This window comes from Camelus ferus, chromosome 18 (genome assembly GCF_009834535.1).
Source record: "Camelus ferus isolate YT-003-E chromosome 18, BCGSAC_Cfer_1.0, whole genome shotgun sequence".
NCBI lineage: Eukaryota > Metazoa > Chordata > Mammalia > Artiodactyla > Camelidae > Camelus > Camelus ferus.
This window is the reverse complement of record NC_045713.1, coordinates 26,567,384-26,583,291: the sequence shown is the minus strand read 5'-3', so window position 1 is coordinate 26,583,291 and position 15,908 is coordinate 26,567,384. Positions and strand designations below refer to the sequence as shown.

General features: G+C 43.0%; 1 protein-coding gene across 1 annotated transcript in view; it reads left to right on the top strand.

Moving 5' to 3' along the window:
- MRTFB (myocardin related transcription factor B) overlaps positions 1 to 12,117 on the top strand; it is a 181,705-nt gene extending 169,588 nt beyond the window's left edge. The window contains 3 exon segments of the mRNA XM_032460764.1: positions 4,174 to 4,234; positions 6,403 to 6,641; positions 6,643 to 12,117. Coding sequence (XP_032316655.1) covers positions 4,174 to 4,234; positions 6,403 to 6,641; positions 6,643 to 6,939 — 597 coding nt within the window. The 3' untranslated portion in view covers positions 6,940 to 12,117.
- The last annotated feature ends 3,791 nt before the right edge of the window (positions 12,118 to 15,908 follow it).

Here is a 15,908-nt window from a genome sequence, read left to right as displayed (position 1 = left end):
CCATAGTCACCTTGACCTTCTTGGCTGCCCCAGTGAGCAGCTGCAGGCGCCGCTCAGCACTGACCACAGTGCACAGTCTGGCCCACTCACAAAGGGCTGCAGGCGCCCCGAGGAAGCAGACGGTCACCATATGCTTCTCCGTACCCACTAGTGCCGAAGGAAAATAACCTTTCCAGTTGTAAAATGTTCCTTTAGTTCCAGACCCAGCAGGAGTGAGTGCCAAATTCCAGGAACAAGTTCAAATATTTGCAAAAAGAATCGAAACAAATGGTGCTGGACAAGACTGTCCTCCCCCTGGTTCATCCAGAAGGGGCATCTCTTCCCTTCCCACGGGAGCAGAGGGAAAGTAAACTGCAGAGTTTAATGGCCGTTTTTGAGGAAATCCTTCCAAACCTGGTTCCCATGTACAGGTTCCTCTGTACTGTTTGCTTGACTGATGTAACAGCAGCAGAGAAGCACCTTCTCACCCTAACCTCAGGGAGTGATTGGGATCCTCCGTGCACCTGTCTCTGGCTCCTGTATACAGACGGCGGACTCAAGTTCTCTTCAGATGAGTAGCTCTCTGTAGTACCTCTTTATATGCCATTGAGCATCAAACTCCAGGAATTCTGAGGTTTTTAAAACAGATTTACTCAGACTTTCAGTTCCACTGCTGGCTAATAAGTAAGGCCCCACAGATAACAGCTCTAAAGCCTCGTCATAATACAAAAACAACTCCATGACACACTGATGAGTGAACAGCAACAGTCATGTTCTGGTGAGGAGTCTGCACTGAGAGGAGGGGAGTCAGTGCCGTTTGTTCCTTCTTTTTGCTCTGGGGACAAGCTAAGTGGTGGGGTTGCTGGTAGAGAAACCGCAGCCTTTCTGCCTTGGGAAACCAGAGGGCTGGTTCTTTCCCTCCTGGGCTGCTCTCAACTCAAGAGAGGAGATCCCCAAATTCTGGCTGACCCCTAGGCCACAGGCCTGGAGTCATAGCAAGTCAGCTAAAGACGAAACATCTGTCCTGAGATTGAAACTTCTGCCCAAGAAACATTTTGAGGTTCAAGTCCGACGCAAGTAACTGCCTACTAAAACAAAAGAAGCCATTCATCTGAGAAAAATAATGATTTGATATCCATGACAGCCATTCACAACGTGGCAATACACAGAGAATCAGGAAAACGTGACCCTTTCTCCAGGGAAAAAGGCAATCAGAGAAGATGAGTCCCCAGCGGATTTAAATGTTAGACTCTGCTCCCAAAGATTTTTTAAAACAACTGTTACAACTGCCCTCAATAATATAAAAGAAAATATACTTATAATGATGGAAAAAATAAGGAATATAAGCACATATAGAAACGATTTTTTAAAATGAAATGGGAATTCTAAAACTAAAAATTAGCGTTTAAAATGAAAAAAATTATAAATGATCTTAGCCAAGTAGAGATGGCAGAGGTAAAAAAGTGAACTTGAAGACCGATCAATAGAATTTATCAAATCTGAATAACAGGAAAAGAAGATTTTTTAAAAGGTGAACAGAGCCTCAGAGACCTGTTACTTAATATCAAACAGCCTAACATGGGTATGATACGAGTCCCAGAAAGGAGAGAAAGAATGAGGCAGGTAAAATATTTTAAGAAACAAAATACGATGGAAGACAAGTTTACAGTTTTGAGATGTTCAGTGAACATCTTGCAGGATAAACAGGACTAGTCATGTAGCCAAAGTGCTGAAAGCCACATTTAAAGAGCAAAGCAGTACACATGGAGTAGCAATTACAGGTGACCCTTGAATAGAACGGGTTGGAATTGCACCGGTCTTTTTCAATAAATAGATACCACAGTACTGTATGAACCATGGTTGGTTAGAACCATGGATGCAGAACCAGAGATAAAGAGGGCCACCTATACAGTTATATGTGGATTTTCAACTGCCGCGGGGAGGGGGGCAGGGCCCCCTAACATCAACTGTATTTGATTTATGGTCAGCTTTCCATCAGAAACTATGGAAGCATAAAGAGGACAGAACAACATCTTTAAAGTTGTTGGGGTGTGGGGGACAACTGTCAACCCAGAATTCTGTATCAAGTAAAAATATCCTTTAAGAATGAAAATGAACTAGAGCTAATTTCAGATAAAGAAAAATTAAGAATTCATCACCAGAAAACCTGTGCCATAAGAAATGACACTGTCTTGAGGGGTTTATAAGATACATAGCTATAATACTTAAAGTAACTAATAAAGGAGGAAATAAATGGACCTTTATGTTTACTGGGGTTTTATATTTTATATGGAATGGTAAAGTAGCCTATGAAAAATTAAGGATGTATGTTGTATATCTACAGTGACAACTAAAAGAACTGTTGCTTTTAAAAAGCAGAAAAATTAGGTTAGAATTCCCCCCCAAAAAATGAGTATTTTTTTTAAAGGACAAGAAAGGAGGAACAAAAAACAGGACAAACAGAAACAAGTAATAAAATGGTAAGCCCAAACTTAGCCATATCAATGATTACACAAGACATACTAGTGGAGTAAACAATACAGTTAAAATGCAGAATTTATCAGAATGGATAAAAAACTAGACCCAGCTATGTGCTGTGCAGTGGTTTTAAGGTATGTCTGCAAATTCTTTGACATCCCTCCCTGGGTTGGGCTTAATGACTTGCTTCGAACAAAAAGAACCAGCAGAAGAGATGATGTGTGGCTTCTGAAACCAGGTCATAAAAGGCTTGGACTCTCTTGGATTGACAGCCTTGGGGAGAGCCAGCTGTTTTGCCGGTGGACGGTCCGGCCATACTCTGCAGAGGCCCATGTGAAGAGGAACTGAGCCTCCCATAAGCCACCTTTACAAGGACATTCTCCAGCCAAGCCTTGACCGCCTTCTTGACTACATCACGGAAGACCCCACACCAGAACTACCCATCTAAACCACTCCTAAGTTCCTGACCCATAGAAACTGTGAGAGGTCATTGTTTAGTGTCTTAAGCCACTAAGTTTTTTGGACTAATTTGTAATACAGCAATAGATAATATATGCATCTGAACAGGCATACTTTAAATACAAAGACACAGGTTGAAAGTAAATCACTGGGAAAAGATATTCCATGCAAACAGTATGCATAAGAAGAGCAGGCAGATTTGAGTAGACGTCTCACCAAAGAAGATACAGAGATGGCATGTGAATAAGATGCTCAGCATCGTTAGTCATTAGGGAAACGCACATTAAAACCACTGCTCAACTATTAGATGTCTAAAATGAAAATGACCATACCACATATTGTCAAGAACGGACAACAACTAGTAATATCATCCATCGCTAGTGGAAAAGTAAACCAATACGATCATTTTGGAAAACAGCCATTTCTTAAAAAGTAGAACATAACACCTACTCTATGATTTTGGCATTCCACTCCTCAACAGTTACCCAAGAGAAAGAAAGCATGTGTCTGTACAAAGACTTGTACACAAATGTTCACTACAACTTCATTTGTAATCTCCAAAGAAAGCCAGCGGTCCAAATTCCATGCGATGGAATACTTCTCAGCAATGAAAAGGAACAAACTATTCCTAAGCCATGCTCTACAGCATGGGTAGATCTCAACTTTATTTTACTGAATGAAAGAAGTCCCCTTTACCTCCCTCAAAAGGTGCATACTATACGACTCCATTTGTATGTAACTCTAGCAAATGTAAACTCATCTGTAGTCAAGGAGCGCAGACCACTGGGTTGCCTGGGGATGAAAGAAGCGCTGCAAGAGGGCAAGGGGCAACTTTAGTGGAAATGGAAATTTCACTATCTTGATTTTGTTGATAGTTTTATGGGTTTTTTTATACAGAAGTTAGAGCTTATCAAGTCGTATACTCTCTGTAAGTGTAGTTTATCTCAGGTAACTCAATAAAGCTGAAAAAAATATAGCATGAGCTCCTTTATATATACCTTGTGTTTTTATATAAATGCAAGTGAATAAAGACATTTTACAAGAAGGTGTGGAAGGCCTCTCAAATGCAGTCGGTGAGTGCGCACGTCAGCTGGGCCGCGTGTTGGCCCCACTCTCTGCCAGCCGACCGGCTGTGACTCCTTGGGTGAGTGGCTTAATGTCTCAGTTTGATCAAATGATGGATTAGGCTAGATGCTCTGTAAGGTCCCTTAATGCTCCCAGTTGTAGAAAGCTAATTTATATTCTCCTTTGTTGTAGATTTCCAATGCACACAGTCAGCAGATGGACGACCTCTTTGATATCCTCATTAAAAGCGGAGGTAGGTCACAGTCACATCAGACCCGTAGGGGTTCTTACCACGAGTTTATGAAAATTTTCCTCTAGAACCCGCAGCACATCTCTTGGTAGTGAGAAACATACTCTTCTGATTCTGACTAAATTTACTCCTTTAAATCTGTTAAATTTAGGCCATTAAAATGGAGGAAAAGCCATTGCTGCAGTGTAACACAGTCAGATACTGTTAGATTTAGCCACAGAGGTATGTTTGCTAAAAAAGAGGAACCATCTCAAAATAGCACAGTAGAACCAGATTTAAATTCTACATTGAAAAACTTCAAAAATTCTCCACATGCATGTTACTGTGATGGGATGAAAACGTTCCAATTTGTGCACTGATTTCATAAAACCCAAGTTACCTAGCTTGGGCTCTGATAACTTTATTAAAATTCAAAGGCAAGGCACTTTCTACATACGATTGAAAATCTTAGGTTTTTACAGTCTGCCATCTTAAAAAGGGATAAGGGATATTAAACACACCAAAAAAAGAAAATCAAGGATCTCTCTGCCTCAGCTCACATACATTTAAAAATAAGTATAAAATCAGTACTTCAGAAATTCAGATGCTGTTTTGGAATATTTTAAAGTATTCTCGGATTACCTTGATGAAAGGAGTTTTATTCCAAGTTTTAAATAGTGATCAAAATTTCTCCATTTATAGCAGGTTCCGTTCGATTTTGAGGCTAATGATTTTGTCATAATGTTTGACAAAACAGAAGATTCTACAGATCTACATGTGCAAATAGCTTTTTTTTTTTTTTTTTTTTTTTGGTATTCTTAGCCTTTGCTATTTTTGCTATGTTGGCCTTGCAAAATAATTTAAACTCATGATACATGTCTAAACTATAGAAATTAAAGAAATAGATATTCCATGGCCTGAATTTAAGGGTTAAAAATAAAATGCTTTTTGCCAAATTTGATGAAAATAAAGAGTTTTTGAAATAATTAATAATTTTTACAGCCTAAACTTGGAAATTAAAAATGTGACAAAGTCATCAAACAATGGAGTTATTTTTTTAAAGGGATGATTTTTTTATGGCAAAGAATCCAATGAGTGTATTATTTTCTTACTGTATACTAATACCAGTAGGAATGAGAACTAGATTTAGTTCATTGTAAAAGTGCTTAGCTTGCACTTTCAGCTTTTAAAGCAGTTCTAGAAATGACAACAAATAATGAAAAGCAGCACACAGTGCACACAGTTGACAGTTCACTTACAGGAAGCAGATTGTAAGTTCTTTCTCTCACTTATTTATGCATCCCAGTCATTGACTTGTAAGAGTGATTATTAAATCGATGTTTCCTAGTGTATCTGCGTATAAATGAAACCAATCAAATACTCATAAGAAAGTGAAAAAGCTACCTCACTCAAATATATGTAGCTAAGTGAACATCGGTCTCTATAGCAGAGGGCCCATTAATTTTCTACTTGATCTGGCAGGGAATAACACATAAATAGTGCTTATTAAGACACTTACCAAATCTTCAAGATTTTATATAAACTCAGAAAACAAGAGAAAAATAAGGTAATTCACCTCATCTTGGAGAAGGAGGTCAAAGGAGCCACGTGTCAGCCTAACTCAGAAATGACGTAAGAGGACACTGCATCTTTTAAGAACCTCATATAGGATGTAAATGGCTACACTGGGCACACAGTTCAACTAGAGTGATTAAAATAAGAGTATAACTAGATCTTTCATAATATTAAGGATGTCTGCACAAACTCAGGACATACACTTTGACATTCAATTTTAAGAGTGGTGTGCCACTGTGATAGCAGATTCAAGGTACAGGATAAGACCAGGGCCCTGTCTTCTGCCAAAAACGACTGAGAGTAAGGATCCAAACATCGTATCATCTGGAACCATCGACTCCTACCTGATGGTATACACCGCTTTTAATGCTCGTTCTTATTAAGAAAGCTTGAAAGCATATCACAATGTTATCACCTTAAATGTTTGTCTGTTTAACAATGGTCCATTATCGTGATGGTTTTTAGGGACTGTACCTGATCAACAGCATCCGCTTACTAACTCAAGATGGACTAAGTATAAGGCATCGTGAAAATAGCAAAATACTTGCCCTAATAATTAAAAATTTTAAATAGTAGTAAATCATTACAGTAACAATCACTTTGATTATTTTTCACAGAGATTTCCCTCCCTATAAAAGAAGAACCTTCTCCTATTTCCAAAATGAGACCAGTGACAGCCAGCATCACCACAATGCCAGTCAGCACAGTGGTGTCCCGGCCACCACCCCAAGTACAGATGGCACCGCCCATTTCCTTAGAACCCATGAGCAGCTTATCTACTAGCTTAGAGAACCAACTAGAAGCTTTCTTGGATGGAACTCTACCTTCAGCCAGTGAAATTACTCCACTCCAAAGCAAGCAGTGAGGACAGAGAGCCCTTCTCCCTGATCGAGGATCTGCAGAACGACCTGCTCAGTCACCCGGGCGTGCTGGACCACTCACACTCACCCATGGAAACTGCCGAGGCCCAGTTCGCTGCGAGTACTCCCTGTCTGTCCCTTGACCTCTCGGACTCAAACTTGGACAACATGGAGTGGTTGGACATTACCATGCCCAGCACGTCCTCGGGGCTCACTCCACTCAGCGCCACCGCTCCAGGCATGTTCTCCGCCGACTTTCTAGATCCCCAGGACCTACCGCTGCCATGGGACTAACATCACAGGTTTCTCGTCTCGGAGTTCATGAGGTTTAAGAAAATGAAGATGATTCTAAAAGGTCAGTTTTTAGAGACAGATCCATAGTTGCATCACTGCAATTATCACATGTTGTCACAGAAGGAGCGGGTGGACGGTCAGAGGAAGGAAACCAAGTTTGGAAACATTTCGTCGTATCCAGCAGTGAATGTCTACAACTGAATACAGCACAGGGCCTTCTGAAAAATCACTCGTCCAAGACATCTATTTCTCCAGACTTCAGTGAAGAGTGAAAGGTACCTTTGGATAAAAACATGATGAAGAGTTCTGTGTGCAGGCGGTGACATGAGGGCCCTAGTAACCAACTACGTTTAAACGTCTGTGGTCACTTTAAGACACTAAATAAAAGGCCCCACTCAAAAACGAAGGGAGGTGAGAGATTACTGCCCATGGTTATTTCCTAGAAACAGCCTGAGCCCAGCAAGATGCGGCAGGGGTCAAAGGCAGTGGAGAGCACCAGCCAGCTCAGTGCAGCTTCCCGCCGAAGACTTTCGGTTCCATCAGAAACCAATGTAATTTGTGTGTGTGTGTAGTAGTTATTTTGTGATTTTTGGAATCTTTCTTTAGATTTCCAAATTTAAATTTAAATGGAAGATCTTCCACCATAACCAGACAATGTCTACAAAATACTGTCATAAACGATCCACTGTAAAAAGTCCAGGTGTATTGATAACACTGAAAATTCTACTAGCAACCCGCTGGGTCGATTGGGTTGATTTTAATGTGTATATTGGACATTTGTGTGTATACTCTGACATTGTGATGTGTACAGCCTACGTCGGAGTAAGGAATTGGGTATCCAGTGGTCCTACTTCTTTTAGTAACTCGAATATCTCTAGACTACGTGAGCCACGTGTATTTCCATATTTAAAGAGTTGCTGACTCACTTTCAGGTAACCAGACGCATCTCAAAGAGCCAAGAAAAGGCTTTAGCGTGAAAAACCTTTCTGAGCTGGTGAGTCACAACGAGAAAAGCAAGGGAGAAGGCTGGCATCAACCTAGGACGTTCCCACAGCGGCTGCAGTTAGAGGTGCCGCCAGGCTGGCCAGCGGACCCCCACTCTGGCCTCTCCTCTGTCCCTTATCCCTGTTACCGTTTTACAGGCTTGTAACTGGACGTCATACCTGAGCTCTCACGATATTACTGAGCTGAAGATTGAAAAACTGGAGGTTTCATTAGTAGTTTTTTATATAGAGAAAGAGTTGTTCTATTTGTGGAGTAGTTTCTTAAGAATTTTCTAAAATGCCAACCGTCACAGGATTTCCAAGATTATTTCAAGCTAGTCATTCAAGTATATGACAAAATGTAAATAACTGAAAAAAAAGAAAAAAGAAAAACCTGAAATCTACCCAAAAGTGTGGAGATTTTTATTAAATAATACTATCGCACTCTCCACCTCACCCTGTGTACACCCTGCGGTCAGGTCTCTCCTCTGGGTCACTGGATGATGAGAGTTCCCACAGGGACATGCAGGAGGCAACCTGACCCATGACTTGGAAACAATCTCTTGAATCATTTTCTGGGTTTGTGTTTTGCCCTAAGAACTGATTTCACATTTTTATTTCGGTTTGTAAATTTTACTACCTGTACGAAAAGTCCATTTTCCCAGGATTCAGCCGCCCAGAACCCTGGAGCCCTCTGTTGACTGGCACTTCCCAACTTGAAGGTGCTTCTGGATAATTCGAGGCAGAGGCGGCCACGCGCAGGGTGGCCCGCACGACTCACTTCAGTGTTTAGAGGTGGGTAACCCCCCGTGTGGGGGCGCCGCCGCCTGACCCACCCAGCGGGACAGTGAAGGCCTCGGGCGGGACGTGCGCCTGGGTCGGCCCCTTCCAGAGGGCTGGCGTCCAGGGCAGGGCTGTGGGCTCGGGAAGCTACTTTTATTAGGGCAGATCTGGGCCCTGGACTTTTGTCTGGGGCTTAGTCTGGTCCACACTTAAGACCCTGAGCACCGTCTTCATTCAGATTTCTATGGCTCATTAGCCCCGAGTATCGGTGGGACTGTAGGAGGCAGCTGCACAGCTGGTGGTGGTGACTCCTGTTGAATAACCTGCTATTTCCATCATCCCAAGTTGTGTTCTAGGTCATTTTCTAGCCCTCAGCTCCCTGTACTGCTTTCTGAAATAGGTTTGAAACATGCCACAGGAAGGCTGCTCTCCAGAAATACACACTGCGGTGCAAAGAATGCCATCTCCTAGCCTGCTCTCTTTTGACTACAGATTGCTAAGGTGCCCACGTCACATATGTGTTCACACCCTCACGTTCCAGCATTTTCTTTAAAAGAAAGGCAAGGCGTCTCTAGTTACTAACTCCCCCGGCCACCCACTCGCACCGTGCTGCCGGGCCCTCCTGTCCTGGCTTGAGCAGCAGGCTGGGCATTTGTGATACCGTGCTGCCCTCCGGGCTCTCACCTACTGCCCCAGGCTAGGCTGAGGACACAGACGGTGCAGCACGTGACGTGACCAAAGATGACACTCTGTGATCAAGGCTCCCCTGCCCTAGCTCGTTGTACATGATGGTAAGTGCGATGGGACAAGTGCATGTTCACTAAAGAGGACTAGTTTTTGCGGTGAGTTTCACAGCCCTCTGAACACGGGTCAGAATGGCTGGTTGCATTTTCAGTCTGCACGTGTGTAGGGTAGCGGTGGTACACTTGTGTATCACCATGCAGATCTCACGTTGCCAAGTAAACGGCTAACTCCTAGAAACGGTCTCTCACATCCAGTCTTATTTCCTAACTATTCCTAAAACACAGCAGTATCAAGCTTACCTGGCTAGTGTATGTACATGTCAGGTCTTGTCATGACGGGGGGCGGGGTGAAAAGGAAGTCACACCGAAGCTTCCGCAGTCTTTGGAAGCCCAGGGGTATGTGGGCATCTTGTACATTTCAGCAAAGCACATACTAGGAAACCCCTTAGGACGGGGCGAGTGGTTCACATTCTAGTGTTCTTCCTGAAGTATGCAATCTACTGTGTAGTGTTTGCCACGTGTTTGTGCATAGATGTAGTCCGAGTTCGTGGAACTTCTTGCTCAGATACTCTTTGTGTTTGCTTTATATGAATATTTTTATAGCACGAGAGAGATCGTATTTAAATTTCCTTTTTACACACTGCACAGTTCTGTGTCCCTGGAGCTGACCCCCCTGGCAGTGCAGTTCCAGAACCAGAGCCATGGCGCTGGCTGGTGTCGCCCAAGCTGCTGCCTGCGGAGGGCAGCGCCACGAGCCGTGCACTTGGCGGACACTGAGCGATGCTGAATCAGAGTGTGTTACACACTTTGTCACCAAAGCTGACTCAGGCTTCCTCTACCCTCAACCCCAGATCATTCCAGGCCACACAGCTTTCCTCAGAGTCCTTTCAGAATTCCCAGGCTGAAACCAGCCACGACGGCTAACAGAACAGCTGTCCCCACCAGTGCCAGGCCAGTCCCTTTACAGTCTGCAAGCAGACTGGGGCCGGGTTCGCTCTGCACCCTGGGCGTTTCCGTGGGCCTGGCTGCTGGCTCCTGCTGTCAGGCGGAGGGTGTCCGGGCGCCGGACTGTTTAGAGAACCTGACAGAACAGCGAGTCAGCGTCCACCAGCTGAGCGCAGGGCCAGCTAACCAGGCTCACGAGTCCAGGGAGCCTCTGTGTTTGCCACCCTGACTCCCCGCGCCAGAGTGGGACACCAAACACTCTCCACTGCCCCGGAGGCCACAAAATTAGACCAAGTTATCAAAGCACATTAACTGGAAGGTCAGGTTTATCAAAGAACACAGCTTACAAGTGCAGAAATGTGTATTTGGAGAGCATCCTACCTGTGTTTCAGCTCATCTTCCAAGTGGTTTCAGTCAAAACTGGAAAATAACAATTGCGATGTACTCATTCTTTTTCCTGGTTCAAACCTTTGATAACTTGCTCATTCAGTGATCTTTCTGGGCTATGTGTTTATCTGTGAAGTGACTGCATGGCAGTAAGCAGGTCTGCATCTGTCCCTGCCCGCCCTTTCTTGCAGTATTTGAGGAAATGCGTCACGGCAAAGGGTTTCTATCTGAAATCTCTGATTTGAGGCCTGTAATTCAAAAAGCTGCACATGTTTACAAGCGAGCTCTTCCCCTCCACGCAAACACGTCGCTCTGTGACTCATTATTGGAAACTGTCACAACTCTGTGACGCAGGATGGCAATCTCAGACCTGCAAGGTGCTGTCTGGAACCAGATAAGACATGTCATTGGCGGTATCAGCACAGCTGTCGTGTTTAACAGAGCTTTGTGCCAACTACTAAGACAGAGCTTTAACCAAGTTCACAGAATCACCGAGACTCATAACGATTACCTCTCTGCATTGTGCTGTAAGGACACTTGCTAATTTAGTAGGAGGAGGGAGCATTTAGGAAAGGGTTTAGTAGCTACCAAAAGTACTTAGCCTCGAGCAACCAATAGTAATGCAAACTTGCTTCAAAGGAACCAAAGGCATTGCCAAGTATTTGCCAAAAGGAGGCACTTTTTATTTAAAAGTTGAGACTAACGAGATCTCAAAATCAGTCCCAAAAAGGTATTACCCATTTAAGGTTATAATTTTCACAAAGATGTAGATATTTCTCTATTGTTTTCATGTAAAATAGTATAGATTTGTTTTGTTGGGTTAAGAATAATACATACTTAGCAGTAGGACAAAGTTTTTTCCTTTCTATGTACAAGTTGGCTTTCTTTTCTTGCTTGCAATAGAAATGCAATGTGATAGGTGTTTCTCTTCTTCTTTTCATTGTCACACTATGTCTTAGCATCTCACTCTATGAAAAAAAGGAGAAAGATACCAATCTACAGAGCCCTGCTTACTGAAGCACTAGTCTAATAAACAAAAAATTATGGCAATCGGGGGTCCATTCATGTATTGCCTTTATGTTGTTTTTTAAAAGAAAAACCATGATGCCTTTGTATTTGCTGTTTGCACCCCTGAAATCAATTCCATATCATGTTTGAATGCCATACATTTTGCACATGTACTGTACATAGGTAATGCATACTGTATTTTTATATGTGTGCGCATTTATCATCAGATCTTTTGTACATAGTGGCAGTATTGTAGCTGATTGGGAAATGTTTGATATCTCAGCAATTTTGCATTTTTGTGTCTCAAATAAAAGAAACATTTTGATGTACTATGATTTGTGCTATGCAGAGGAAAGACCACACCCTAGGGGGCAGGAGAGCAATTGCAGACGTGCAGGGCGGGCAGGGGGTGGGCCTGGAGGAGACACCGCCTTTGGAACACACCTCACGGCAGACAAAACACACACACACAGACGCAACAAGCTGGAAGCCGGCACGCTGAGGCCCCTCCCCCAGGTCCAGGACCGCGGGATACAAAACAAACAGTACCAGCTGAACTTGAACATGGCAAGATTTACACCAGAACTGTGTGCATTCTCCCCGGTCGTAAGGAAACCCTGAATGAGAGCCGTGAAGGTGTCTCCCCCCTGGGGTTGGGGTGATGCTATGTACACACGCGCATGGTGAAAAGGGACTCACTCTGACGGTAATAAATGAACCACCAGCAAAATTCCTGAGAGACCAGGTAGTCATACAGCTTAGCCAGGTTTCAAAAGCAGCTATTTACACAAGGTGTTTTTATAGAATACAGAGAATGGTCTTTAGAATTCAGTATTCTTTTAGTAAGATGGCATTTGATTTTCAACCCCAAAGCCCATGGTTTAAATAGAGTTCTGAGGAAAACAGCATATTTTCCTCCTTGCTTTGATGAAATAAAATGGGGATGAGTAAACCTGATTGACAGCCATAACTTTGCAATGATCAACCTCAGGAGGGGAGAGAAGAAAGGCCACTGGTTTAATTGCCGAAATACAGCAAAATGTGCCTTATAGGGGACATTTAGGGCCCAAGAGAGCAGCCTCAACAGACCAGTAAGAGACGGTGCTTCCAAGGGGCTGAGACATTTGTAACATCACATTACCAACCAAGATCCCGCCCTCAGAGAGAGAAGTCATGTCAAAGGGAACAGAGGAAGCCCGAGAAATGAGCAAGGGACCGAGCTGGGAGCTTTAGGGAAGCTATGTGGAAGAGATGCGCCCAGACATGGGAAGGAGACTCCAAGCAGAGAAAACCACTTGGGCGAGGTCAGCGTAGACCAGAGATGCTGACCAAGTCTGGGCTCTGGGCCAGGCCGATGCTGGAGCTTGGCTACGGGACAGAATCTGGTCAGGAAGTGCTGAGAAGCAAAGTCTGGAAAGGTAGGCGGCTGGGCATCCAAGGAGCCCAGACCTTGAAGGGCTTCGGTATCTTCTATAGACAATTCTGTTTTCTTTTTAGATAGTGGACACAGTCATCACTTGGCACCTTTGTAATCTAGAGCACACTGGCTCTAGAATCGAGGTGAATACCAAAAGCATCTGTAAACGCAGACACCCCCTCACACTTAGTGACGGCTGGAAATAAATGACAGCTGGTCCACACAGCACAGTAAAACTCCCGCACTGAGCTCAGAGAAGACCAGCTTCGGGACAGATGTAAACTACACACCACCAACAGTTTTGTGCCTAATGGCCATCCCTTTGGCCCTCCTTCCACGAATACCTTCGCAGCCCTTTCTGATCGATAATAACTTTCAGGAAGAAACCTCACCTTGACATCCTGGCTATCTTTTCTGCTAATTTTTCTGACAAGTTACTAAAATTAAACCCACATTGTATAATTAGACAAAAAACAAGACCACTCGTCAACTATTTGAATGCCCCACATGGATACGACCACGTGACAGATCATTCCTGGAGGAAGCCGCTGACGACGGCCCCAGTGCACATGCGTGCTGCACAGACCAGAGACTCAAAAGCATCCAAACCCCAAAGGGTGTGGGTGCTGGTGGTGCCCTGCCCAAAGCCAAAGTTTCGTGACGTTAAGGGGCTTTTATTCAGGTCGATAGTTAAGAATTTAAAATTCTTCCCATCAGAGACTCAAACACGGGCCTTTGAGAGCTTTGCTGTGCTTTCTCCCCCACAGCTGGAGGGAGTCCAGGTCTCACTAAGCAGAACGGCCAGCCAAGCCGTCTGACGTGACGTTCTCCAAAGAGTGGGCTTACGGCGGCGGTGTGACAGTACTTCTCTAAGCACGAGGAAAGCCCTGCAGAGCTGTCTGAACGTGTAGCCTTCTTTTCCTTTCTGAAATTATGTCTGTTAAGCAACCTGGAGAGTTGACCAGGACAGCACATTCACCAGAGATACAGAAGCTACCACAGCGAGGCCAAAAAAAGGTGCTCCCACCAAATGGTTCTCCCCCGTCTCCCCACGCCCCGGGACATAGCACCAGGGCACAGGAATGCAACTGGAGACAGGTTAATAGAAATACCAATAAACGTATCAAATGCTGCTAGATGCCAGGCCCTGTGCCAAACACTTTATATGTAACCCCGTATGACCGTAAGTCTGTGAGGCAACTCTTACTATCCCCATTTTATAGATGTGACAACTAAGGACAGAGAAGGGAAATGACTTGCCTGAAATTACAAAGTAAGCAGAGTGTGAATTTGACACCAGGCTTCTGATACCCCAGAACCCAGACCATTTCTGTAGACCTGATACATACAATCCAGCATCTTTGTTCAGATACATTTTGAATTCAGTTGATTATAGCAGACTCAGTTCATGTCGATCTTGAAGTTCGCCCTGCTGGATGTCTCTCAAGTCTCCTCAGTCTCACATTTTACAAAGTAGCTACTCGCAAAGATGGTTAACAGCATCCACACTATGGCGTTTACTAGATTAACTCCAACTGGAAATCTGGGTATAGTATTGGCACAAAAAAACAGACATATGGATCAATGGCTTAGAGGGCCCAGAAATAAGTCCACAAACTTGTGGCCAATTGATCTATGACAAAGGAGGCAAGAATATACAGTGGGGAAAAGACAGTCCTTCAATAAGTGGTGCTGGGAAAACTGGGCAGCTGCGTGTGAAAGACTGATATTAGAACGTTTTCTCGTATCATATACAAAAATAAACTCAAAATAGATTAAAGACCTAAATGTAAGACTCTGTGACATAAATTGTAGCAATATTTTTTGATCTGTCTCCTAAAGCAAAGGAAATAAAAAGCAAAAATAAATAAATGGGACCTATTTAGACTTAAGAGCTTTTGCACAGCAAAGGAAATCACTGACAAAATTAAAAGACAACCTACTGAATAAGAGAAAAATGATATGATAGTTAATATCCAAAATACATAAGCAGCTCATACAACTCAATATCCAAAAAAACAAACAAACAAAAAAAAAAACACCAACTCAATTAAAAAATGGGCAGAATACCTAAATAGACAATTTTCCCAAAGAAGACTTACAGATGGCCAACAGGCACTTGAAAAGATGCTCAACATATTTAATCATTAGAGAAATGCAAATTAAAAGCAGAATGAGATATCACTTAACACCTGTCAGAATGGCTAATCATCAAAAAGAACAAAAATAACAAATGGTGACGATGCGGAGAAAAGGGAACCCTTGTACACTGTTGGTAGAAATGTAAATTCCGCAGCCACTGTGGAAACCAGTATGGCAGTTTCTCAAAAACTAAAAACAGAACTACCATATGACCCAGCAATTACACTACTGGGTATATATCAAAAAAAAAAAAAAAAAAGAAAAGAAAGAAAACACTAATTCAAAAAGATACATGAACCCTCATGTTCACAGTGGCATTATTTACAACTGCCAAGACATGAAAGCTATGTCAAGATATGAAAGCTACGTAAGCATCCATCATTAGATGAATGGATAAAGAAGATGTGGTGTATATACACAATGGAATACTACTCAGCCATAAAAAAGAATGAAATTTTGCTATTTGCAACAACATGGATGGACTTGGAGGGACTAAGTGAAATAAATCAGAGAAAGGCAAATACTGTTATGATATCACTTACATGTGGAATATAAAAATTA